This window comes from Hyalella azteca, unplaced genomic scaffold, assembly GCF_000764305.2.
Source record: "Hyalella azteca isolate HAZT.00-mixed unplaced genomic scaffold, Hazt_2.0.2 contig10340, whole genome shotgun sequence".
NCBI lineage: Eukaryota > Metazoa > Arthropoda > Malacostraca > Amphipoda > Hyalellidae > Hyalella > Hyalella azteca.
The window spans coordinates 4,484-31,514 of NW_025940383.1; the positions used below are offsets into that span (position 1 = coordinate 4,484).

The 27,031-nt window shown below is 38.6% G+C and overlaps 1 protein-coding gene and 1 long non-coding RNA gene across 2 annotated transcripts; both read left to right on the forward strand.

Moving 5' to 3' along the window:
• Positions 1-18,030: 18,030 nt before the first annotated feature.
• LOC125178508 lies at positions 18,031-25,433 on the forward strand. Its single transcript, XM_047882407.1, has 4 exons — positions 18,031-18,102; positions 21,531-23,459; positions 24,116-24,339; positions 24,592-25,433. The coding sequence occupies exons 2-4, from the start codon at positions 21,562-21,564 to the stop codon at positions 25,431-25,433; spliced, it is 2,964 nt and encodes a 987-aa protein (XP_047738363.1). The 5' UTR covers positions 18,031-18,102; positions 21,531-21,561.
• Positions 25,434-25,447: 14 nt separating this feature from the next.
• LOC125178509 lies at positions 25,448-26,828 on the forward strand. Its single transcript, XR_007156928.1, has 3 exons — positions 25,448-25,589; positions 26,161-26,304; positions 26,766-26,828. It is a non-coding gene; the product is annotated as an uncharacterized LOC125178509 (long non-coding RNA).
• The last annotated feature ends 203 nt before the right edge of the window (positions 26,829-27,031 follow it).

Sequence of the window (27,031 nt, forward strand, 5' to 3'; positions counted from 1 at the left end):
ATGGTTTCACGTCTCTTCTAGTGGTGATCTCATTTCGACGTTATTTTTATGTTTAATTTTGATTGATCAACATTTCGACATGAAATCAGTAAGTAATTGAAATTGTTTCAACGTCCGATGTCTGCTGGGATATCTGAAACTCATCTCCTTGGTTTCTCACCCTTAATGTTTCAAAATTCTTGTGCAACAGCAATTGAATTTTATCCGATCTTCTACATTCCTCATTGCATTGAACACCCACGTTAAGATTGCGTTGGTTGGAGGTGCGTGACTGCGCGTTGACTGAAGCGCAGCTGCTCGAGACGCTGGCGAAGCTGCAGCGTGCTGGCCTCAGGACGCTCTTCCGCGACCAGCTCATCCATGGAGGACCCAGTCGAGTGCTGACTATTCGGTAAATGAACTAATATTTCCACTGAAATCCTAGAAAGTTAGGCTGGCGTAGTAGCACTAACTATACATAATTCATGCTTCGCGAAGTTCAGAACATGCAGACTCCCATGCATCTCAATCTAGTCTAACAAAATTCGGAGACCGCCTAGGCTTCTGCCGAACAGGCGCTACAATCGGCCCGAAATTACTCTGGGCCTGCTTGGCCACCCGATCGATCAAAATCAGTTCCAGGTCAGAATCTCCTATCCGACTTTAGAGTCGCCTGAGAGTAAGACAAGGGTTGGCCGAGCCGAATCATACCGAGTAAGCAAGCTGCCCAGAGGCTGCCCTTATAACCTTGAGCCGATAGCTGACATAGAGAAGCTGATTTACGTGCTCTTCGAATTGCAGGCGGATTTAATGGAGTGTCGCGCACATCTCTAAATTTTGGCAAGGCATATAATATATATATATCATTTTTATTTTTAAACCCCTTCTCTTATTTCTCGCGCAAAAAGCTATCAATATAATAATGGGAATAAACATGATTATTGGTCGTTGGAACTTGGGCGTTCATTGGACAGGCAGGTTTTGCTAATTTTTCCACCTTGGCAGACTAACAACTGTCATTGTATTCATTTTGGTAAACCTGGTGCCATTTTTCCCCGCATGATCAGAGAGAAAAACTTCGCGCTGATTCTCACCGATGAACCACCGCTGCTTCCCCAGGCTGAACCCACAAGGTTAGTACCGGAGCACATTTCTCGGAGTTGTATTAATGAACGAAAGCTTGATTGTACATACATTACCAATATCAATTAATACCTTATTAATATCGTTAATTATAATTCAATTTAAATTATCTTTGCATTATCAAGTAATTAATTGATATTTATTATATTGATTATATCATTATAGTCAATTAACGATAGATAATACATCGATATTCATTATACATAGTTGATTGATATATTATCAGTATCATTTAACGAAAATTTGAGTTGAGAACAAACTTTATTGATGCACGACCCGTTTGTTGCACGCTTCACTGATACGATGCATCCAATGCAAAATGTGTAATTTGCTGAATTAGAACTTTGAACAGTGACCTAAAAATTTATATTGAAATTAAAATGCTTGCTTTCACTTCTAACAGATGTAGTTAAAAATTAACACATCCATCTATGCAAGTGTAATCGGAAACACCGCCACGAAGTCGGAATAGTTACGGGTAGCGACTTGACGGTAACTTGCGTATCGGTTTTAACACAAGGGATAAAGAGTCGCTCTTTGGTCCGGCTCTAAATTTCCTTGCGTTGGAGAGAGGAGGAATAAACACGAGGAACTTTTCATAATATATTGGTGATCTTTGGGTGATACACAATTCCTCTTTACAAGGCACACAATTTATTAGGTCTAAAAGCTCCGGGAAACGGTCTCAGGGATACAACGTCGAGGAATCCTAATAAACTACTGAGGACCACAAAAGCGAACAGCAAGGATACGGGTACGAGCCGCACCACAAAACTGACAACCTCACAGGAAGCACTTTTTCCCAGAAATATGGTAATGAAAATTCATTTCATCTAAATTATGACAAACTTCTCAGAAATGTTCATTAATATGGGGTAACATATGAATAGGGCAAGTTTAAATAGTAGGAACAAAGTTTATTTTCTTCAGTCATTTGAGATAACATTTGAGTAGAAAACCGTTGAGAAAATTCACAAAAATTGACAAATCCGAGTTAACTAAGGAGTTAACTAAATAACTCTTGAATTGTAGTTAATTCTGAGAATGCCAATATATTACATAGTATATAATGGCAAAATATTACAGATTTTTTGGCCAATGGTAATGATTTCTACAAAAATATTTCTGATCACTTAACCGAAAAAAGTAATATCATGATCCAAGTAGAATAAAATTAGGCTCAAATTAAGTTGAATAAAACTCAAATTAAAACCTACAGCATATTGAAGACTGTTTGTACAGGTATATATTATCTTCAAGAAATGCACCCCCAAGAGAAATACTATTTCTATATGTAACAATGGTGAATATCTGAACATTTTTCCATAATGCATAAACAAAAATGTGTATATCAGAATATTTTGATAATTCTTCTCATGGCTCTTTGGAAAAAATATTAATTTTCACTATATTACAGCAGAAAAGAATCAGAATCCTGCAAATATTTTCTAAACTTGGGCAAAAAAGTATGTAGTTCCTTCTTTTGTGAAACCTTTTATCAACTGTGTACTATGATGATAGAATCACTAATAATTCAGCATAAATCAACCAAGATGATCATTCATGCACTTAAAAGAATTTTTTAAACTTGCATCAACTCTAAGAGCTTAGAAGTATCCTATATAAAGTATCCTCGGCTCAGCTCAACTGTGGTGAAACATGTTGTAATCACAGGTGAAACCAGATTAATGTGTTTTATAAAAATCCGATTTAAGACCTATCCACGAATTTCATGTCTAAATAAATACAATATATTTATAGCTCAATCTGGGGATTAACAACGAGTTGCTCTGCTCATTGATTAATTACACTGGTCAGACATTGTCTAGTTAAAAGGAAATTGTGTTGGTGTGAACTACTTATATAATCTGTGATATATGTGATACATATATAATCTGTATCTGTGAACTACTCATATAATTTTATCAAATTTGAAAGGCTTCCACTGCCCACTGCATGCAATAGTTACTGCATGTCACTCAGAGGAAGGTAATCTTAAGAGGACATGCCTGGCAAGTACGGACAATCAGTCTTCCAAGCATAACGTTATTGGAACCAAAACTTGCACCATATACCAAATAATTAAAAGTATTATTTGCACCGATCGATTTTCGTGACGATACTACTACACTACTTTACATTACTACACTCTAAAAATATTGGCTCTTTCAAAACAATAACATAAAGAATATTACAAATTTTTCCGAACAACTGCATCATCTTCCATCATCATTTATCCGAATTCAAAAATAATAAGTTAAATAATAATATGTTTTGTTTTTCAATTTCAGATAAATAAGCGTCCCACACCAGCCCGCTGGAATGGCTGCCCTCACACAGACCATCTCGTTAGTCCCAGGAATTGAACTTTCTCCTCAGGAAGCCAACAGATGCAAAAACAATTTTGCCGTCCAAGGTCCCATGTGTGAAGTTTTACGTGAAATTCTAAAGTGGGAATGCAGCGACAAGCAGCAAGGGCAGACTTATGCCGAGTACTTTGAACAAAAGAAGCAGCAATATGAAGACCGCCATGATGCCCTGCTATCCCAAAAGGACAATAAATTCAAACTCCCAAAGATTGGACTATCCACAAAGGCAATGAAAAAGCTACAGGAAGAACCATCAAAGTACGATGTAACTCTGATGTTTTCTTTTCTGAGTGAGATATTCAAATCAAAAGTATCATACACACACATTGGCCCTGTGAGAAGTCTCAGTCAATTAGAGTGCCTCCTGAAGGAGGCCAAAAACATAAGAAATGCTGTCATGCATGAAGTCGCTGACGATGCTGTCAACCCTCTGAAGTTTGATGAAATTGTCAAAGCCATGCATGATGTGATAGACGAAGCTGGCAACGTGTACAGCATCCCTGTTGATGAAGTAACGAGTGTCAAAACCCATGTAGATGGAATGTGGGATGAAGTGCTCACTGATAATGAAAAAGCTAAGGCTTATTGTCGCTTCTTCCTGCAAACTTATGGAAACAGAGAAGCAAAAATCATGTGGGAAAAAATGTTGTCCAAAGAAACTCTGCTCTTTAATAATGACAAAGTTGAACGTTCGGAAGTTTTCTATTCCATGGAATTGACAGTGCAGAAGCCAAATGCACGACCTGAAGACGTGATCTCATACATTCAGCTCCTCTCTGACACCAATAAACAGTTTATCGTAGTCATTGGTGAGTGTGGGTCTGGAAAATCTACTCTCATCAAAAACCTGGTGATACAGTTTCATGGCATCTCAAATTCCAAGGTTGAAATGATTGATTTGAAAGATTTTAAATTGGTACTTAATTATGAGTGCAGGAACAGGTCCATAAAACAACTCAGTTGTCTAGTAGAACAGAATTTTGAGAAGGTGTGTGAAAAACTCGGGCATCAGGCTGTTATTCGTGGAATCACCGAGTTGAAAACTGTGATTTTTGTTGATGGCTATGATGAACGTCATGAAGACTCGTATAAGGTTTTTCAACAGACGGTGAACAAAATGAGGAACCATGAGTGTCGTGTGATCATCACCACCAGGCCAAGTGGTGCTCGTCAGCTTATAGACTATCTGAATCAAGAAGGCATCGAGTTCCAGGAATATGTGATATCTGAAATTTCTCACATTGATGACCAAAAGAGATTTCTGGAGAAGTATGAAAAACATGTCACTCCACATGAAGGGAAAGTTGTAAAGATGTTCTGCTCTCTTGAACGGAACATCCAAGAACTTTTCGTCCATCCCATTTACCTGATTCTCTTCTGTCACTTGGTCTGGAATCTTCCTGACAAGATCAATAATTGGAGGTCCCTTGCTGAAGTTGCTCAAGACATCTATCTTCTGTACAAAAGAATGATTGAGTCAAAGCTGGCATCTTATTGCATTGTTGACAAAGAAGGTCTAATTGATGACTTTTTTAGAGATGTTTGTGATTTCTCATTGCGGAGCATTTCTGAAAACCATTTGAATTTCTCAGAAAATCAAGTTGCTGATTTGAAAAAAAGGATCAGGGAAAGACTGGAAAGTTATGGAGCACGTCGGCAGCTTGACCCTAATGCTCTTGTGGGTGTTGTTATGCAAATAAAAAAGAATTTGAGAAATTTTGATTCATGCTCATACTTTTTCCATCACAAAAGCATTCAAGAATTTTTTGCTTCGAAGCCTGTCTGTGAGGAAGTCCGTAATAGCAACTGCCTGCAGCCGCTCCTGCAAGCCCAATCTCCTGTCATCAAGAAGTGAGTTGCATCCTTTATGACAGTGGATACTGTAAATTTATTGAAAATAATCTTAGAATTCTCCCTGGGCGTATATAAAATTATAGTTATAATCTAACTAGCACTGTAATCAGTTTTCGCTTGGTACATAGTGTTTAATAAAGAGCTGGTTAACCAATTGCTTCGTCTGGGGCCGCATACTCAGTTATTACTCACCCAGCATGCAGTTTAGCCTGTTTTTTTGGTACGTTTTATTCTCGGGTTTTGTTCTCGTGTTTTGGGTTGCAAATATTACCATAACAGGCAATTTTAGCCTTCAGTGCCTCAATGCATATTTTATTTTGTCAATGAATGTCAAAAACAATAATTCCAAGATTACTCAGATACGTGGATAATTAGTCTAATCTTCTATGCTGAGACCGCTATTATTATTATTATAGCAGCAACTGATTGGTACTGTGTAAATACATATTGGCGTTATTATAAATATTATACGTTTTAAATGTGTAACTTTCAATGTTTCTGAGCGAATTTTTGACGATTGCAGAACCATAAATGATCATGAACAAATTGACTCAGCGAAAAGTTCGAGACAAAATATTAGAGGAGTGCTCTAAACAGGGTGGCATGAGCTCAAGTAAATAAGCTAACAAAAAATAGACTTCTAACCAGTTCTTACAACAGTTTCCAAGGAGTGCTGACCCATGTGTTGATGGAGCTGTGTGCCGACAAGAACTCCAACGTCTTCGAACGTAACTGGCCGCTGCTGAAGGACGCAGCCACAGCGGCAGGAGCTGACAAGAAGTTCTGGCAGCAAGTCCTGCTCAATTGCCCGCACTCTCAGCAAGTTGCTGCTGAGACTGCCAGAGTCTACCTGGCCCAAAACACCACCTGGAGCATCTGGATCATCGCATCTGGTAATAGTATTATGCGGGGTGCATGTTAGCAGCATTGCCCAATACGTCATCACTTTCATATTCTCCACGTGCGCAAGCATGCTAACGAGTAAAGTAGCCTATGCTGACAAGTGTTAAAAGCCATAGGCGCCGTAAGCAAGCAATCACTACTCCAGTCATAATAGTCATCACGGAGGGACGACTGAAATAGCCAAGCATTGCCCAATACCAGCATAATTTTCATACTTCACTCCGTGCGCAAACATGCAGCAGAGCAAATTAGCCAACATGATTACTTGCTGAAAGCCACAGGGACTAAATCCCTTCATGGATGTAAACCAGCGAGCCAATGAGCTGCAAGCCGCCACAACAATGGTCGTAACCCACACGCTAAACCCCAAAATATTTCTATTCCATGCAGCCTAGCCCCTTCCCCACTTTCGGTAAAGAACGCCCTGCGCCACAGTGCTATCAGTACACTGCTACCTCTCCAGCCTGTCCGTTCTTCTGGAGGCTAAACCTCCACGCTTACCCCCTGCTCCCCCTCCTTTCGGTACCAGCTTGCGGAAGAATTCTAACCAAATCTAACCTAACCTAACTCTTTCGCGGAAAGGTGGAGAGAAGGGGGTAAGTGTGGAGGAAGAAGATGCTGGTGAGCGTCAGGGCTGGGCTTACGCCTGTGAAGTGGGTAAGGTGATGCGACAGTCCGGTGCGGGGCCAATCCCATTTACGGCGGTCTGGTGCGGTCTGCGGACCCTGTGGCTTACGGCATTTGTAAGAAGTGTTGGTATGGGCTTAAATCATTGGTGTAGGAGCTATTGGGCTTAATCCGTTTGGAGCATCAGCTTGTGGGCTGAGGCATTGCTTGTTTCAAGCTGGTGTGGCGAGATGAGGCAAGTAAGAACAGCTGCATAGGTGTTAGGCTGACTATTTCTATTGCATGTAGAGGGTTGGCATTGGCTCTTGGGCTGATTTAAGAGTCAAATTTTTGGGCTACGGCAGCGCTCCCATCACGGAGGCTACACTCCAGCATGCACCTACCACTACACTTACCCCGACCATCCACCCGAACAAACCTCTCCGTATCTAGCCTAACCTCATTGGCTGTAGCAAGGTAGAGAAGCGGGTTTACAAGGTAACAACTTTTACTGCCATCTTACCGCCAAAATTGTACTCAGTAATTAAAATCACCTATTCTATTTAAAGTACTATCACACATGCACCAATGTATATAAGGACATCATATTAAGTAGATGAATAAGTTTAGTATAGCATAGTACGCATAGTAGTCATTCTGTTCTTGAACGCGTTCACACTAGCAGCGTCAACGATGCCAGTAAGAAGTCTCCAGTCCAATATTCTTAGGTCCAGTCTAATATTCTTTAATGCATTTCTATAGAAGCATTCACACCAGCCGTGCGATGCACCTGTCATGCCCATGATGTGTGTGCTTCTATGGAAATGCATTAAAGAATATTGGACTGGATCATGACTGGTACATGCCCGGCAGTATAGAATGAAGCCGGCCATATAATAACTCTTTTTCTACTGTTAATAGTTTATTATTTAATTGTCAAATTGCAGTCATATCAATTGCCCCACTCATCCCCCAGACCGCGATGCGGACACCTTGGCGCTGCTGCTGCCCCACCAACAGCCCGAATGGCTAGATGTCAGCCGCCTGAACGACCCAGTTCCCAAGTCGTGGCGTCAAGTGGCCAGTAAATTCAGAGGAATACTTGACCTGCGACTCTTCAGCGAACAAAATGCTTTGCGACCATGCGACGACGCGGTTGAAGCATTGGCCGCCTCAAGGTCCTTGAGCACAAACTAATTCAAATGAGATTTCGTGAAGACGTCATGCGATTTTTGGCAATCCCGGACTAATTTCAATTGGTATACTTTATGAACAATTATGAATCACCTTGTTACGACGATTATGTTTCAAAAATCAAAGAGATGAATATATTTCCTATGTTATGATCCCACCAATGTATTTCTTTTTATGCAGCTGCTCGTTGTCAATATTCACGGGTCGTGTCAGGAATGCAGACAGCATCCAATATCTGGCCAAAGTTGCGAGGCCGGGGACAGAGTTCATCATTTACATGGAGCCTCACTTGGACTTGACGCCACTACAACACAAGCACCGAGAGCTGTGTGAGTGGGCAATTTCAGAAAATAAATTGCATGTACACCAGTTATAGTTCTCATGGAAGATTTGTTTGTTTACCCACACCTCCTTTCTCGACGGTGTTATTCACTATATTATTCATGAACCAACCGTGCATGGTCTTCATTACTTATCGTTTTCAGTTTGAATATTGAAGAATTAATTCGTATAGAACAGTTTTCATTTGAAGAAATATAGATTCAAATACGTTCTTTTGAAATAAATTGTGCATAATTGGAAAAGTACTATTTTGTCTACTATGAATGAACTGTTTTGGAAAATTTGATGGCTAAATGAAATAGTTTGGTTGAAATAAACTTGTAAAATTTTCATTGTGCTTGGTTGGAGAAAATTTGAGCTTAGTTGCTTGACGTTCAGTGTGGAGTGCAAGAATTTTCCAGTTCTGGCGTTAATTTGTTCACACGGCTTCAAGTAATCTGTCACTGATGATGGTCGGTGCCACTTAAAGAATCACTTTCTCCGTATTATTTGCATTCTTTGTTGCTTTTCAGGGGCGATTGTTGAACCTACATCCAAGGAAAGCTTTGTTGCCCTGCCTGTGTCTGAGAATATCTGTCTGCGGGTGAAGCCTGTCGCTGAAAGCCAGCAGGAGAGTTTGACTCGCACCATACTTGGGCTGGCGCCTGCTGATAACAGGTGCTGCTGTACAAATAAGTATCTTTTAGAAATTATCATTCATTGCACGAGTTGTGGAATTTTGACTCATGGCCTTGACCTCTGACTTCATTTTTCTGAAATATTCTTCACCTAAGATAGAAAGTTGCTGTAGAAAAAGACAATTTATGCTTGCCGGAAATGTGTGCAGTCAAGACACAAAAAGTGTAGAATGTCATTCAGTGCTCTTTTTGATTTTATTTGATTTTATTCTCATACAGAAACATGGTGCAACTTGAAAGAAACACTGGAGATCGAGTGGCGGTGAAAAGGCTAGGTCACTGATGTGAATGCACTAATTTACTTTAAACATTGCCTAGATGCTGCCCGAATAATAACCGTTTGAGACTATACGTAGCCTCGTTTTGTGGTTAGATTGAAATGTTTTCACACTTTTCCCTTCTATGCGTCTGAGCAGAGACTGGGATGCTTTATGCTTACTGACAAATATTATTTAATATTGTTTCCAGCGTTTGGAGCTCGAGTGAAGTGGCTATTATGTATTCACCATGCCCATAGTGATGATGATTGTTGCATGATGACACATAAATGAATTCAGATGTTAGGCTAATTGGTGATATATTTTTAAAACATGAAAGATTTTGAGCCTTTTTTTATTTCATAATCTATGAACTAATTTTCTAAAACCGTTACCATTCAAGTTAGATTACCATTTTACTTACGGCAATCTGTTTAAAGTCGGGTATATATAGTGTTATAATTTGTTTTTCTGGTATTTGGACTAACTTTCTTCTGAACTTTTTATGCATCAAAACATCATTAATATTAAATGTATGTATTGTCGCAACCATTGCTCACCACCAAAATCAACATAGCAGCTCAAATAACAACCACTCTGGAATGAATAAACAACCACTGTGGAATAACAACCACTGTGAAATTAGTGTGAAATGATCCCGTTTCTGATGAAAGGGAGGTTCTGATCAAAAGATTGAAGGCCTGATTGAGGTTGATTGAAGCTCTCATCAACCGCTTGACTCAAGCTTTAGATCAAGTGAAGCGTTTAGGGGCTCCCTATCAATCTGCATTCTTGGTCATATTACATCGCTGAATAGCTTTGGAAATAAATAAATATTCACTTTACCAAATTAAGCGTTGCTTCACTATTGAAATAAAATGGTTTCACGTCTCTTCTACCCTATCAAAATTTGGCGAGCCTGGCGAGCCTGAATTAGGAACCGCCTAGGACTGGGACCGAACGTAAATCAGCTTCTCTATGTCCGCTTTTTGGTCTACATTCCGATCCCCGATTCAGACGCCTACCAGAGCCTGGTGAGGGGACTGAGGGGATTCTGCAAACTCTTGCCCTACTCTCAGGAGACCATAAAGTCGGCCAGGAGGTTCTGATTAGACGCTGATTGCGATCAGTTGGCCAACTGACCCAGAATAACTTTGCGCCGAGTGTAGTGACTATTCGGCCGAAGCCTAGGCGGTCCCCGAATTTTGTTAGGGTAGTGGTGATCTCATTTCGACGTTATTTTTATGTTTAATTTTGATTGATCAACATTTCGACATGAAATCAGTAAGTAATTGACGTTGTTTCAACGTCCGATGTCTGCTGGGATATCTGAAACTCATCTCTTTGGTTTCTCATCCTTATTGTCTCAAAATTTTGGTGCAACAGCGATTGAAATTTTATTAAATCTTCCACATTATTCATTGCATTGATCACCCACGTTAAGATTGAGGTGGTTGGAGGTGCGTGACTGCGCGTTGACTGAAGCGCAGCTGCTGGAGACGCTGGCGGAGCTGCAGCGCGCTGGCCTCAGGACGCTCTTCCGCGACCAGCTCATCCATGGAGGACCCAGTCGAGTGCTGACTATTCGGTAAATGAACTTAATATTTCCACTGAAATCCTAGAAAACTAGACTGGTGTAGTGGCACTAACTATACATGATTCATGCTTCGTGAAGTTCAGAACATGCAGACTCCCATGCATCTCAATCTAGCCTAACAAAATTCGGAGACCGCCTAGGCTTCGGCCGAACAGTCGCTACAATCGGCCCGAAGTCACTCAGGGCCTGCTTGGCCACCCGATCAAATTCAGTTCCTGGTCAGAATCTCCTATCCGACTTTAGAGTCGCCTGAGAGTAAGACAAGGGTTGGCCGAGCCGAATCATATCGAGTAAGCAAGCTGCCCAGAGGCTGCCCTTATAACCTTGAGCCGATTTGCGGACATAGAGAAGCTGATTTACGTGCTCTTCGAATTTCAGGCGGATTTAATGGAGTGTCGCGCACATCTCTAAATTTTGGCAGGGCATATATATATATATATATATCATTTTATTTTTAAACCCCTTCTCTTATTTCTCGCGCGAAAAGCTATCAATATAATAATGGGAATAAACATGATTATTGGGCGTTGGAACTTGGGCGTTCATTGGACAGGCATGTTTTGCTGATTTTTCCACCTTGTCAGACTAACAACTGTCATTGTATACATCTTGGTAAACTTGGTGCCATTTTTCCTCGCATGATCAGAGAGAAAAACTTCACGCTGATTCTCACCGATGAACCACCGCTGCTTCACCAGGATGAACCCACAAGGTTAGTACCGGAGCACATTTCTCGGAGTTGTATTAATGAACGAAAGCTTGATTGTATATACATAACCAATATCAATTAATACCTTATTAATATCCTTAATTATAATTCAATTTGAATTATCTTTGCATTATCAAGTAATTAATTGATATTTATTATATTGATTATATCATTATAGTCAATTAACGATAGATAATACATCGATATTCATTATATATAGTTGATTGATATATTATCAGTATCATTTAACGAAAATTTGAGTTGAGAACAAACTTTATTGATCCATGACCCGTTTGTTGCACGCTTCACTGATACGATGCATCCAATGCAAAATGTGTAATTTGCTGAATTAGAACCTTGAACAGTGACCTAAAAATTTCTATTGAAATTAAAATGCTTGCTTTCACTTCTAACGGATGCAGTTAAAAATTAAGACATCCATCTATGCAAGTGTAACCGGAAACACCGCCGCGAAGTCGAAATAGTTACGGGTAGCGACTTGACGGTAACTTGCGTATCGGTTTTAACACAAGGGCTAAAGAGTCGCTCTTTGGTCCGGCTCTAAATTCCCTTGCGTTGGAGAGAGGAGGAATAAACACGAGGAACTTTTCGTAATATATTGGTGATCTTTGGGTGATACACAATTCCTCTGTACAAAGCACACAATTTATTAGGTCCAAAAGCTCCGGGAAACAGGGTCTCAGGGATACAACGTCGAGGAATCCTAATAAACTACTGAGGACCACAAAAGCGAACAGCAAGGATACGGGTACCAGCCGCACCACAAAACTGACAACCTCACAGGAGTGGACAGCAAGGATACGGGTACGAGCCGCACCACAAAACTGACAACCTCACAGGAGTGGACAGCAAGGATACGGGTACGAGCCGCACCACAAAACTGACGACCTCACAGGAATGGTCAGCAAGGATACGGTACGAGCCGCACCACAAAACTGACAACCTCGCAGGAACGGACAGCAAGGATATGGGTGCGAGCCGCACCACAAAACTGACGACCTCACAGGAGTGGACAGCAAGGATACTGGTACGAGCCGCACCACAAAACTGACGACCTTACAGGAGTGGACAGCAAGGATACGGGTATGAGCCGCACCACAAAACTGACGACCTTACAGGAGTGGACAGCAAGGATACGGGTACGAGCCGCACCACAAAACTGACAACCTTACAGGAGTGGACAGCAAGGATACGAGTGCGAGCCGCACCACAAAACTGACGACCGCACAAGAGTGGGCAGCAAGGATACGGGTACGAGCCGCACCACAAACTGACAACCTTACAGGAGTGGACAGCAAGGATACGGGTACGAGCGGCACTGCCAAGAACACAGAACCGGGGTGGCAGTGAGGGTGCGAATTGAACGGCTGTTAACCGCCCAACGCAGCCAAAATCCGGAACTATCCAAGAACTCCACCTATCCCGTTATTGGAACTCAACTCATTAAGAGTTATGACCAGAACTGCTGTGGAGTTTATTCTTGGAAGCCCAAATCTGGCTTTCCCTATTTCGAGTCGAAACCGTATCACCCCAACCCGTTAACACTGAGCACACACAACTTCTGAGCAAACACAACGAGGGGGTAACAGCCAAAATAAGCTTACCTCAACATCACGTTTCCAATGTACAAAACAGACTGTAAACACTTTCTAAGTGTAAAAAAATAGATAATATAATACAATAAAGTCAACATATATTTAATCATTTGGCAAACTAATCACAGTTAAAAGTCGAATAATCTTAAACTAATTCCAAAGTGACCAAACTCTCCTTCGTTCAAGACTATCTAGCGCGCACCGTCTCCAGGCCAGGAGCAGCTCAACCAATCACATTGGAGCTACACCTTCGGTCTCGTCCCAAGACACTAACTAAATCCCACAAACACCACAATTAGACGAGATTCCATATTACAGTCAAAAAATAAATGTTACCAACAATTGACTAGTCACTAATCAAGCACAGGATTAATAGAACGTACAGTTGAACCAATACTTCATAGAAACAAAAAAAAATATACCACGAAATAAGCATCCCGTCACACAAGCATCATCAGTACCATGTTCAAGTTACGACTCAAACTTCCATTTGACCGTTAAGAGCTTGCTCGCGTGAAGTCGAGTAAAAAGTTCTTCAAGTCTTCGGATTATGTATCATAAATTTAAGTGACAACTCTCAAATTCGCCTTATAATATTGCAGGTGTTTCACATCTTCACCTTTCAGGTCACCTGCCTTGCTCTCTGAGGCTCCCGCGGTCGGTGGAGAGAACCTCTGTCCGCTGGCCTCGTCATGCGGGGACCTGGACGCCGTGTATAGGAGTCTGTACGCCCTGAACGTTGTGCTGCCGCACGCGTTGCGCTTTGTACTGGAGAAAATGTGCGCGCAGAAGCCTTCACAGGATACGCACGCGGAGTATTTTTTATCAAAGTGCCTGCCGTCCGCACGAGAATGGTTGTTTTCAAGAATGAGAATGTCGTCCGTGAGGGAAGCTCTGGAAAAACGTGAATGCGAAAGTGTAGATTTCAGTCCGTTTGATTCTCTTTCTCTAATCCAGCTAGTTTTTGAAATTTTTGATATCAGATCTAGTGGATTGGTTGATACTCAAGATGGATTGGGAGATTGCAAAAACGCTAACACTCTCGTGAAAGAAATTAAAACGATCAGAGCTGAGGTTCACTCGAATATGTGCGCTGATCCTTCTAAGCTCGTGAGACTGCCCGACAGGATCACTGAGATCGCATACGAGCTGATCAGCGAGGCCGCTGAGCTGCACCGCGTGCCGGACGCTGAGGCTGAGCGGGTGAAGGAAGCTTGCCAGGCGCTCTGGGATAAATACTCTGATGTGCGCGTTGATGATGAAGCTTTTGCTGCGTATTACCTAGTGAAAGAGAACTGGGAGCGGAGAGCCCTTGCCCCTCTAAAATATGAATTTGCAGGACGGAATGTCGTTAAGTGTAATTTGTATTCAAGGGGTATTACGCATGGTAATATTCACGATGAATTTTTCGCTGGGTCTGTGACGGATTTTACCAAATTACTGTATATTAGATCAAATAACGGTGAAATTCCGTGCATCTTCATCCACTATGCGTGTTGTGACTCGGAAAGCAAAAGTTTTTCTGACGTTGTCAAGCGAAACTTTCCTGCGTCTTGCAGCCAAATTGGAGCTCATAACGTTGAATATGTTTTGACGAAACTGAACCCTCTGATCTTCTTCGGTAGCTACGACGAAGCCAACGCCACGTCCAGCGTTGTTGTCGAAGAAATGATCTACAAATTCTGCAAATATCCATTTGAGTTCGTAGTCACAACTCGGCCAAACTCAACAGCCTCACACAGCAATTTAATAAGAATTCCCACATTAGGAGATGGACAGCTACTACCTTTTGCTTTTAAATATTATGAGAAGAAAATTATGATGACGTGGTGATTGCAGGCGCTTGCAGGCAAATTTTCTTGCGCTTATTATCTTTTTAGATGCTGTTTCTTACAATTCTGCTTCGTTATCATAGCCGGTGGTTTTTATTTATCGTAATTATTCACCAATTTTTAAAAATTCAACAATTTTCATACGAATTTTGTTCCTGAAACACTGCTGAGGATCGGTATCCATCAAATGGAATATTATAAAGTATAAGACTATAGATAGTTCAGTACATGATAGTTGAACACGCGTTCAAACATCACTAAACAATGCTTTAGGGATTTTATTGAACTATTCTGATATATCGGCAGTCGTTATTCCTATGACTAATTTCTAAATAATTTCTTAATAAAACAATGAGCAACAAACAATAATAATTTCTTCAAATATTAACTCCTTTTCATACTATTTTCATATTGTTTACACTTTGCATGAGAGTCATTGTTTTACGGTTCAGAACCCAAAACTCTACATATATATGCTAATTTTTCCATTCCATGGCTTCAGATCATGATTTAGTTATCATCTACTGTTGTACAAACCGATTAGAATTTCTGACGAGGGATATGAAAACTTTGTTCACTAAACAGGGATTATATTATTATAAATACCAGCTGTTCACTTGACTTACTGGCCGGTCACCGTGCCCTGGAGCTGGTGCCATCCTGAGCTAAGCTAATAGCTTGTTTTTTTTCAATTGCTGCCCTTTAATGGTTAATTAATTAACTTACTTTATAATGATTATAATGATAACCTTTTCTTCTTAAGGAACCCCGTCATATCCTATCACGGGTTGAACTCCCCACCATTTTCCTGGCATCTAAATTTTTGTTGTGTCTCCTCAACCACACGTCTCCCTCCTTAATTCTGACAAATGCGTGAGACTTNTGAGAACGTTTCGAAGACCAGCTCCATCCTCAGTTCAAAAATTGTATATAATACAATAAAATCGGAAATGAAAATAAAATTATTAATCAAAAATATTTAAACTTAAGTAACGAAAAAACGACAAACGGAACGAAAATGTATTGATTCACAATTTCAGGAGTATTTTAAGTTTCAATACCGACTGTATTTGTATTCCATGAAATTTTTGAACTAATGAGGTGAAACAGATGAAAAAATTTCATTGAAACTTTTCATTTTAAACTTTATCATTTCATTTCATTTGCAAAAGTTTCATTGAAACTTCTCATTAATTTTCATTTCGATCATTCTTTTGAGTTTAATTGAAACGTTTACGAGATGAATTTAATTGATTTTTTGTTTGCTTATGCTTTTTAATTAATGCTGTTCAAGTGTAGCATGTATGGCATGAGTGACACCGGAATACCGCCACGTTCAATGTCCCAACTAGCAGCTATGCTTTCGTAGTTTATACAGCGTGCATGTGGATAATGTAGTCCTATGTGACCATGATTAGAATTAATCCTTGTAAATTTATGTTTAATGCGAAGAAATAGCTTATTGTGAGATATTTGTTATATGATAGTTATAATTGTGTGGGTGAAGTGGGTACCGTAATAAACAGTCATGATAACAAGCCAGTGAATATATCCTTCAATTCAGTTCAACTTCCTTACGTCATGATGGCAACATACATCAATTAGCCATTGTACCGTAGTTAAATAATTTAAATACACTTCTTTATTTCCATAAACGTGGTTAATCCATTCATAAAAAGCAAAAACTCGAAGTAGAGTTACCATAAGAATTGTTCGTAAAAAGCGTCACTAGTGACGGTTTTGACGCCTACATAGGAAAATAAATTCATTTCCACAAGTCAAACAATGCTAAACTTTTGAACGGCATGCCCAGAGGTTCACACTCATCACAGTAATATTTTACATGTAATTTCTTCTATATTATTTATTTAGAACTATTTTATTGAGTATTTTCCCCATATTAAAAAACTTGGAAGCAAAGGTTGTTTTGCATATGAGTTATTGAAACTGTTAGATATACAAATACTGGTGAGCAAATTAGGGTAAGTTAATTCGTGCAAGAATTTAGTGGAAGAAATCAATGATGAAAAAGCTGACAACTTTTTTGGCTATTCTGTAACTTCAAGTACATAATCACAGAAACCACACTTGTCAATTATAAGATATTGAATTTAATCTTGAAGCAAAATCGGGAATGAAATTGGATAATGCTATGAGAAAACTTATAAGCAAAAAGAAAAGAAACAATAACGTATATACCAGTCAACTTATGCATATAGCTGTCAAGTGCAGTGTTTTTTCCAGAAAGTGACCACCAAAAATTTAATTAGCTCATCCACTTTACGCAGTCTAAACTGCATGGCACTCAAAGTCTCTTATTGTAATTTTAGTAAGTTGCTTATTGGACCTATTGTCTCCTTCTTTAGATCATCAAGATTCATGCAGATGGTACAGGTTGTTTATTGAGTCGATCTCAACAGTTATTGATAACTCCTCTTATCTCCTAATCTCTTATCGTTAAGGTCACCACAGATAAGTTAGCCTCCCTGAGCATAGACTTCAGTCGAAACTAGTCTCTGGTGGTCGGACATTATGGTATGGCATATTATAAGTAGTTCATCAGGTCAAGTAGAGATTCCAGAAGAATAACCATTATTTTCGGAAAATAAAACTTTGAAGTGGCAATTTCGTGTCACTGCCACACGCGTGTCCGCTGTTTTCGTGCACTATGTCTAAACATTCCGTTCGAGAACCACCCCATTGTTGGAGATTGGACAGAGCCAACAATTATCACTATACGAAATTGGTCTTCTAAACTCTTTTAAATTCACACGCAACTTCTAATGAGGATATGATTTTTTTAATTTAATTCCGCCTAATCTCAATAGTGATGTTTCAGATATATCTTGAAAGTTAACACTGTCACTGCTGAAGATGATTATTTATTTACACGCTTTGTATCATCTGGAAATTCACTATAAACCATAAATTATAACAAGGCCGACAAAAAAAACTTCGGCTTAGTTTTATTCAGCGACTTTGCTTCAATTTTCACTTGGGGCAATTTCTGCTCGGATCACTGGGGTGAGTAAAGATGACGTGACGCTTTGTCAGTACATTGTGAAATTATAGCAATAAAATTTAGTTTCTGTTATGAATAAATCGATTTGTTTGTACAGCATTGAATCAAATAGTTTTGCAAATTAAATTTGAAGCGTAATTGTTTTTAGATCTTCCCAGTTACGTAATCATTTCGGTATCGAATATACAAACATTTCATTGAGAATATTGAAAAAGGCAAATGATTTATTCATAATAAACAATTGACTAAATGAAAATGTAATATAGCATTGGGAAAGGATAGAAACTTATAACGGTAGAAATCGTGGAATAAAAATTATTTACCAAGTGAACAATTAACATCAAAATTTTATAAAGCAGAACCAATTATGATTAGCTCTCATTTGCTTAGCTAAAACTTCTAATACATTTTGCTTTTTTTTATTTTTGATCCGATTTTCACTGAAATGTGTACTTGATTAATTGATTAATTTCTTTATATAAAGTGATTAGTTTTATTAACTATGAAAATCAGTTTAAATTTTACCTGTCTGCAATGATAGTGACGAAAGAACAAAAGAAATTGAATAAATTGCTAAATCAATTCTTGATGATGATTATGATGATGAGATGATCATGAGAGGTCCTCCACGTATTGGCTGCACTTAGTGAGCTGAAAAAATGATCACTTTGGTAATAAATTTCCTGCAAATATCTCCTATTCAATCTACGAAAATACAGTTGCTTGTAAAATTAGGTGAAGTTTCGATGAAATACTATCGATTCATGTTGGAAATTTTATTTAATTTATGGGAAATGCGTGTATCTAAGACAGCCTCGATAGAAGCAAAGTCAAATTTAGGTAAAAATTATCACAAAATTAAAATTTTCAATCAATCTAATAAAATATACGATCGCAAAGAAAACGAAAAAAGATATGATTTTAACGAATTTTCCCACTAAAACGCTTATTGTATTTCCGCATTGCTTCATTTTTCAGCTGGTCAAGCATGGCGAATTCCTTGAAAATATTCATAAATTTATGTTGTTGCCGGCGCGTGGATGAGGGTCTGAAAGACCCACTTCAGACCCACTAAAGTGGGTCTGAAGGACCCACTTTATGTCTCTGGCAGCCTTAATAATTCATTTGGTGGAATAGTAAAACGATGGTATATTTTAAGTATACTAGACTATGGGTTGACTTTACAGGTGAATAATTACACAGCAGTCAGGGAAAAATGAGTTAAACAAGAAACTTGAATGATTTGTAGTTGGGTGTAAACTAGAGTGAATTAAAGTGTATGTAAGGAGCACGAGAGGGGCAAGCAGTAACCAAGCATTAGGTCTTCACAGCACAAGCCACCAGTATAAAGTAGACCGGTTGGTGACGGACACCGCGGAACTCGGGTCCTAAAACCCGGATCATCTTAATATGAATTTAATAAGCTGCAGATTTGTTTTGTGGCGCAAGGGTCATGGTAACGCCCGGTTACAATGTCAGTTTATAATGTGAGCAAATTGAAGTTAAATAAAATTCACACAAAATAATGCGACAGTAGGCAAAGTCATAACATGGATACATAAATATTTTCTAAATAGACAACCATTGAAAATAATTCTAATTTAATAATATATATAAGGCTGAAGCTTTGAACTTGATTATCAATGCGAAATGCTGAACCTATTTCTTTTTTTATGATACTACACCAATATCACAAACGAGAGGTTCTATGGCTTTTGGGTGTTGATTAACTAAAAAGTATAATTTCAGTAATAGAAGACTTGGAAATATCTCCTGTCCGATCGGTAACAATAATTTTTCTTTAAAAATTAATATGAATGTGAAATTTCAATAAATGATATTATATAAATTTAAAATATAGTTTAAAATGTGCACATGTCTTAAGACAAACTTATAAGTTAAGGCAATGAGAGAAGGAAGATCAAAATTGCCAAAAAAAAATATATGGATAATAGAATACATGCATATGTGATATAAAGGAACACCAACATAATGATTTTCTTTGATTTTTCCCTAGAAATATGTTATGAAAATTTATTTCATCTAAAGTATGACAAACTTCTCAAAAATGTTCTTTAATATAGGGTAATATATGAATAGTGCAAATTTAAGTAGTAAGAACAAAGTTTATGTTCTTCAGTCACTTGAGATAACACGTGAGTAGAAACCCATTGAAAAAATTCACATAAATTGAAAAATCCGAGTTAACTAAAGAGTTACCTAAATAACTCTTGAATTGTAGTTAATTCTGAGAATGCCAATATATTACATATATATTGGCAAAATATTACCGATTTTTGGCCAATTGTAATGATTTCTACAAAAATATATCTGATCACTTAATCGAAAATTTAATATCATGATCCAAGTAGAATAAAATTTGGCTCAAATTAAGTTGAATAAAACTCAAATTAAAACCTACAACACATTGAAGACTGCTTGTACAGGTATACATTATCTTTATTTCTATTTGAAACAATGACGAATATCTGAACATTTTCCCCATAATGCATAAACAAAAATGTGTAAATCGGACTATTTTGATAATTCTGCTCATGGCCCTTTGTAAAAAATATTAATTTTTACTATATTACAGCAGAAAAGAATCAGAATCCTGCAAATATTTTCTAAACTTGGAGAAAAAAGTATGTAGTTCATTTTTTTGTAAAAACTTTTATCAACTGTGTAATATGATAATAGAATAACTAATAATTCAGCATTAATCAACCAAGATGATCATTGATGCACTTAAAAGAATTTTTTAAACTTGCATCAACTCTAAGAGCTTAGACGTATCCTATATAAAGTATCCTCAGCTCAGCTCAACTGTGGTGAAACATGTTGTAATCACAGGTGAACCCAGATTAATGTGTTTTATAAAAATCCGATTTAAGACCTATCAACGAATTTCATGTCTAAATAAATACAATATATTTATAGCTCAACCTGGGGACTAACGAGTTACTCTGTTCATTGATTCATTAAACTGGTCAGACATTGTCTAGTTACAAGGAAACTGTGTTGGTGTGCAATATCTGTGAACTACTTATATAATTTTATCAAATTTGAAAGGCTTCCACTGCCCACTGCATGCAATAGTTACTGCATGCCACTCAGAGGAAGGTAATCTTAAGAGGACATGCCTGGCAAGTACGGACGACCAGTCTTTCAAGCATAACGTTATTGGAACCAAAACTCGCACCATGTACCATACAATTAAAAGTATTATTTGCACCGATCGATTTTCGTGACGATACTACTACACTACTTTATATTCCTGCACTCTAAAAATATTGGCTCTTTCAAAACAATAACATAAAGAATATTACAAATTTTTCCGAACAACTGCATCATCTTCCATCATCATTTGTCAGAATTAAAAATGATAAGTTAAATAATATATATATATATATATTTTTTTTAATTTCAGATAAATAAGCGGCCCACACCAGCCCGCTGGAATGGCTGCCCTCGCACAGACCATCTCGTTAGTCCCAGGGATTGAACTTTCTCCTCAGGAAGCCATCAGATGCAAAAACAATTTTGCTGTCCAAGGTTCCATGTGCAAAGTTTTACGTAAAATTCTAAAGTGGGAATGCAGCGACAAGCAACAAGGGCAGACTTATGCTGATTACTTTGAACAAAAGAAGCAGCAATATGAAGACCGCCATACTGCCCTGGTGGCAGAAAAGAACAATAGATTTAAACTCCCAAAGATTGGACTACCCCCAAGTGCAATGGAAAAGCTACTGGAAGAACCGTCAAAGTATGACGTAACTCTAATGTGTTCTTTTTTGTGTGAGCTGTTCAAGTTAAAAGTATCATACACGCACATTGGCCATGTGAGAAGTCTCAGTCAACTAGAGTGCCTCCTGAAAGAGGCCAGAGACTTAAGAAATGCTGTTATGCATGAAGTCGCTGCCAGTGCTGTCGACCCTATGAAGTTTGATGAAATTGTCAAAGCCATGCATGATGTGATAGATGAAGCTGGCAACGTCTACAGCATCCCTGCTGATGAAGTCACAAGTTTCAAAACTAAGATAGATGGGTTGTGGGATGAAGTGCGCACTGATAATGAAAAAGCTAAGGCTTATTGTCGCTTCTTCCTTCACACTTTTGGGAAAAAAGAAGCTAAAGTCATGTGGGAAGAGATGTTGTCCGAAGAAACTCTGCTATTCGGTGATGATAAGGTTGAGCGCTCTAAAGTTTTTTATTCCTTGGAAATGTTAGTCCAGAAACCAAACGCACAACCAAAAGACAAGATCTCATACACAGAACTTCTCTGTGAGGACACCAAAAAATTTGTAGTGGTCATTGGTGTATCTGGGTCAGGTAAATCAACTCTGGTGAAAAACTTGATGATACAATTCCATAAAATCTCGGACACCGAAGTGGAGATGATTAATTTGAGACATCACAAAGTGATCCTCTATTATGAGTGCAGGAATGTATCGATTGCAGAATTTAATGACGTGGTTAAGGAAAATTTCGAGAAGGTGTGTCAGAAACTTGGCCATGATACTGTCATTGAAGGAATCACTGAACTGAACCCTGTAGTTCTAGTTGATGGTTATGACGAATGTCATGAAGACTCGTATAAAGTTATTGAACAGATTGTGAACAAAATGAGGAACCATGAGTGTCGTGTGATCATCACCACCAGGCCAAGTGCAGCTGGCAAACTCAAAGTCTTCCTAAAGCGAGAAGGCGTAGCGTTTCAAGAGTATGAGATATCAGAAATTTCCCAACTGGAAGACAAGAAAAGATTTCTAGAGAAGTATGAAAAGCATGTCACTCCGCATACTCATGAAGTTGTGAAGCGCTTCTGCGATCTTGAGCGAAACATCCAAGAGCTTTTTGTCCACCCTATTTATCTGGTTCTCTTCTGCCATTTGGTGTGGAATGATCCCGAAAGTATAAATAATTGGAGAACTCATGCAGACGTTGCTCATGATATCTTCCTTTTGTACAAGAAGATTATTGAGTCAAAGCTCGCTTCCTGTACTATTGTTGGTTTGGATGGTCTAATTGAAGACTTCTTCCAGTCAATAGGAAATTTCTCGTTAGAAACACTTGCTGAAAACCGTTTAGTTTTCTCAGAGAATGATGTGGTTCACTTGAAAAGAAATTTCACTGAAAGACTTGAAGCTTATGGGGCACTGGGCAGACTTGATCCTAATGCTCTTTTGGGCGTCGTCTTGAAAATGAAACGGCTTCTGAGGAATTCTGATTCCTACACGTACTTCTTCCATCACAAGAGTATTCAAGAACTGTTCGCCGCTAAGGCTGTCATTGAGGAGCTTCGTAAGAACAACTGCCTGCTGCCAGCCCTACGAGAAGGATTCAAAGCGATTGTGAGGTGAATTTACGCTAGGTTAGGGCAGTACAAAAAGAAATCCATTTATATTTTTGAATTCATGATTCAGTCTCCCAAATCATTTGGAGCTTTAATTCAAAATAACCTTCATGAAGAACATGGATTGATCATACAAGTTGTGCGTAAAAATGTTAGTTACGACCTCCAATTGAAGGAACCTAATTATTTTCATAGTAAAGTAATTATATTGGGTAATAGAAGATTTAGTTCCTGATAAAGTTACTGAGCGACGCAAGAGGTTCACGAGTATTGTCTTAAGCGTGCAGATTCGAGTTCGAAAAATATTGTTTCAATTTTATTTTTCTTCGCATAGTCTTATATGTTACAAAGTAAAAATTGTCCGATAGCTTATTCTCGGCAAATAAAATCATGTTAACTTTTGATTTTCGACATGATGTAATAAATAACTAGGCTTATATACATATTTCCACAACGGATTGTATAAATAAAATCTTCATCGGTTTGAGTTCAGGTTTTTGAATTTCAATGGAATTTGAATATACAGCCATAGCAATAATAGCTTTTTGGTCTATTTATTTGAATCGAAAGATATCATTTCAGATGTTGTAATATTATAATGCGATAGGTGGGATTATCGGTTAGTTTACAGGCAGCAAACTAACCGATCTTTTAAACAGCACACAGGGAGTCCTGACATACGTGCTGATGGAGCTGTGTGCGGAAAACAACTACCAAGTCTTGAAACGTAACTGGGATCGCATGAAGGAAGCTGCAAATGCGGCATTAGCTGACAAGAATTTCTGGCAGCAAATCCTGCTTAGCAGCCCGCACTCCCAGCTTGTAGCTGAAGAGACTGCCAGAGTCTACAAGACTCACAGCGACGTCTGGAACATTGGCTCGGGTAATCGTTTTATATTATGATTCATGTAATTGTAGCAATAGGGTCGTCCTCAAAAACTTTTTTCTTTGAAAATGAGTTCCTACCTCAAAAACGGGTTCGTCTAGATGCCTAAATAATATCCTCAAAATATTTTTCATATCGGTTAATATTTAGAGGTCGCTCAATGGTGTCAAAGGTTCACCCCTATGGCTCAGGGTCATTGGGTCCGTAGAGTGAACAAATNCATGTTAACACTCAATGCTTACTTCTCAGATCTCATGTTAACACTCAATGCTTACTTCTCAGATCTCATGTTAACACTCAATGCTTACTTCTCAGATCTCATGTTAACACTCAATGCTTACTTCTCAGATCTCATGTTAACACTCAATGCTTACTTCTCAGATCTCATGTTAACACTCAATGCTTACTTCTCAGATCTCATGTTAACACTCAATGCTTACTTCTCAGATCTCATGTTAACACTCAATGCTTACTTCTCAGATCTCATGTTAACACTCAATGCTTACTTCTCAGATCTCATGTTAACACTCAATGCTTACTTCTCAGATCTCATGTTAACACTCAATGCTTACTTCTCAGATCTCATGTTAACACTCAATGCTTACTTCTCAGATCTCATGTTAACACTCAATGCTTACTTCTCAGATCTCATGTTAACACTCAATGCTTACTTCTCAGATCTCATGTTAACACTCAATGCTTACTTCTCAGATCTCATGTTAACACTCAATGCTTACTTCTCAGATCTCATGTTAACACTCAATGCTTACTTCTCAGATCTCATGTTAACACTCAATGCTTACTTCTCAGATCTCATGTTAACACTCAATGCTTACTTCTCAGATCTCATGTTAACACTCAATGCTTACTTCTCAGATCTCATGTTAACACTCAATGCTTACTTCTCAGATCTCATGTTAACACTCAATGCTTACTTCTCAGATCTCATGTTAACACTCAATGCTTACTTCTCAGATCTCATGTTAACACTCAATGCTTACTTCTCAGATCTCATGTTAACACTCAATGCTTACTTCTCAGATCTCATGTTAACACTCAATGTTCCTTCCATTATTACAACCATCTTCTAACGTTGCAGGGGTGACTGTCGAGCCCACATCTCGGGGTGGCATCGTTGCTCTGCCTGTGTCTCCAAACATTTGCCTGCGGGTGAAGCCTGTCACCAAAAATCATCAGTCAGCGACTTTGACTCGCACCATACTTGGGCTGGCACCAGCTGACAAAAGGTGTTGCCTTGTATATGGTTATAAAGGAAAATATTTGTGACCGAACCAAGGAGGCAAAAAATTACCTTGGTTTCGCTCATGATCAATAATTAAGGTAGTCATAATTCACCGAGATTGTTTATTATGACTGCAAGAGATCCTACAGTATAAGATGACTTTCAATATCACATTACTTTTAACATGTTTATTCATTAATCTGGTTGATTTTGCGCACCAGTTAGAAAAACTATAACTATAATACACTGAACGAAGCACCCATTTACACGCAATTTCAGAAACGCTTGCTTGTGACTGCTAGTACACAGTTTCATTGTCACTCTCATTAGCCGTTTATCAACTTAAGTTAGATTTTGATAATTCGATAATATATTACGGTGCATCCGGTCATTTACTGAATCCATCTTTTCCAGCTTGTACATGATTCGCATTGCATTATAGAGAATGCTACTAGATCAACTTCAACTTGATTGTATGTTTCCTCATCCATCTTGGATCCTACACCGTGTAGAATAGAAATTAAAATTTGGCTCAATCATTTGCGTTCTGTAATATAATTAATATCTCCATTAAGGTTGAAGTGGCTGGAGGTGCGTGACTGCGAGTTGACTGAAGCTCAGCTGCTAGAGGCGGTAGCTGTGATACAAAGCAAGGGCCTCAGGACGCTCTTCCGTGGCAAGCAAATCCATGGGGGGCCCAGCAGAGTGCTGACTATTCGGTAAATAAACCTAGCCTATTAATGTCACTTACTAATCCTATCGACATAGCCTGGCGATGAAAATAATGGTGTCTTCTTATCCCCACCTCGATTCGCGTCATTTTCTGTGCAGTCCAGCATGACGTGCTGACTTACGACCCAGCCATTTTATTGCGTTCTAATCGCATTTGCAATCATTTAAAAAAATCCGTACTTATTGTTGCATTTGCAGCTGAAAAAATAAGGTTGTTTTGAATGAACAATTTTTGACTTAAATCTACGTTATTGGCAACTATTATTTCTTCTTCGCGAATGGAATACAATGAATTCCGTAATATTATAACACACGTTAATAAGCGATTCTGACTACATGACTGGTATACGTACATCTTGAGACTTTCAACTTCCAAGGCTTCTGAAAATTTAAAAATTATTTTTTGGAAGCAATTTCGTAAGCCGTTGATATTTTCAAACCATTGCAGAGAGAAGAATTACGTGTTCATTCTAACCGGTGTACCACCGCTGCTACCGCTGGCAGAATCAAGAAGGTAGGTACCCACAATTTTTTTACCTAAATATGACTAAACCTTGTTTGAACCTCATGTCAACTCACTCGAAACAAGATGTTTCCCTGAAGAATAGATGTAGCTTGCGTGATGCAAGATATGATTACATGAAATGGAATTTAAGTGAAAATGATAGGAATTGCCTGAAATATAAATAATTTCGAATCCCAATGTGAAGCGTG

Coding starts and splice junctions, on each gene's coding strand:
- LOC125178508 (XM_047882407.1), top strand. CDS start 21,562: ATGGCTGCCCTCGCACAGACCATCTCGTTAGTCCCAGGGATTGAACTT. Junction 23,460..24,115: donor GGATTCAAAGCGATTGTGAG/GTGAATTTACGC, acceptor TCTTTTAAACAG/CACACAGGGAGTCCTGACAT. Junction 24,340..24,591: donor CGTCTGGAACATTGGCTCGG/GTAATCGTTTTA, acceptor CTTACTTCTCAG/ATCTCATGTTAACACTCAAT.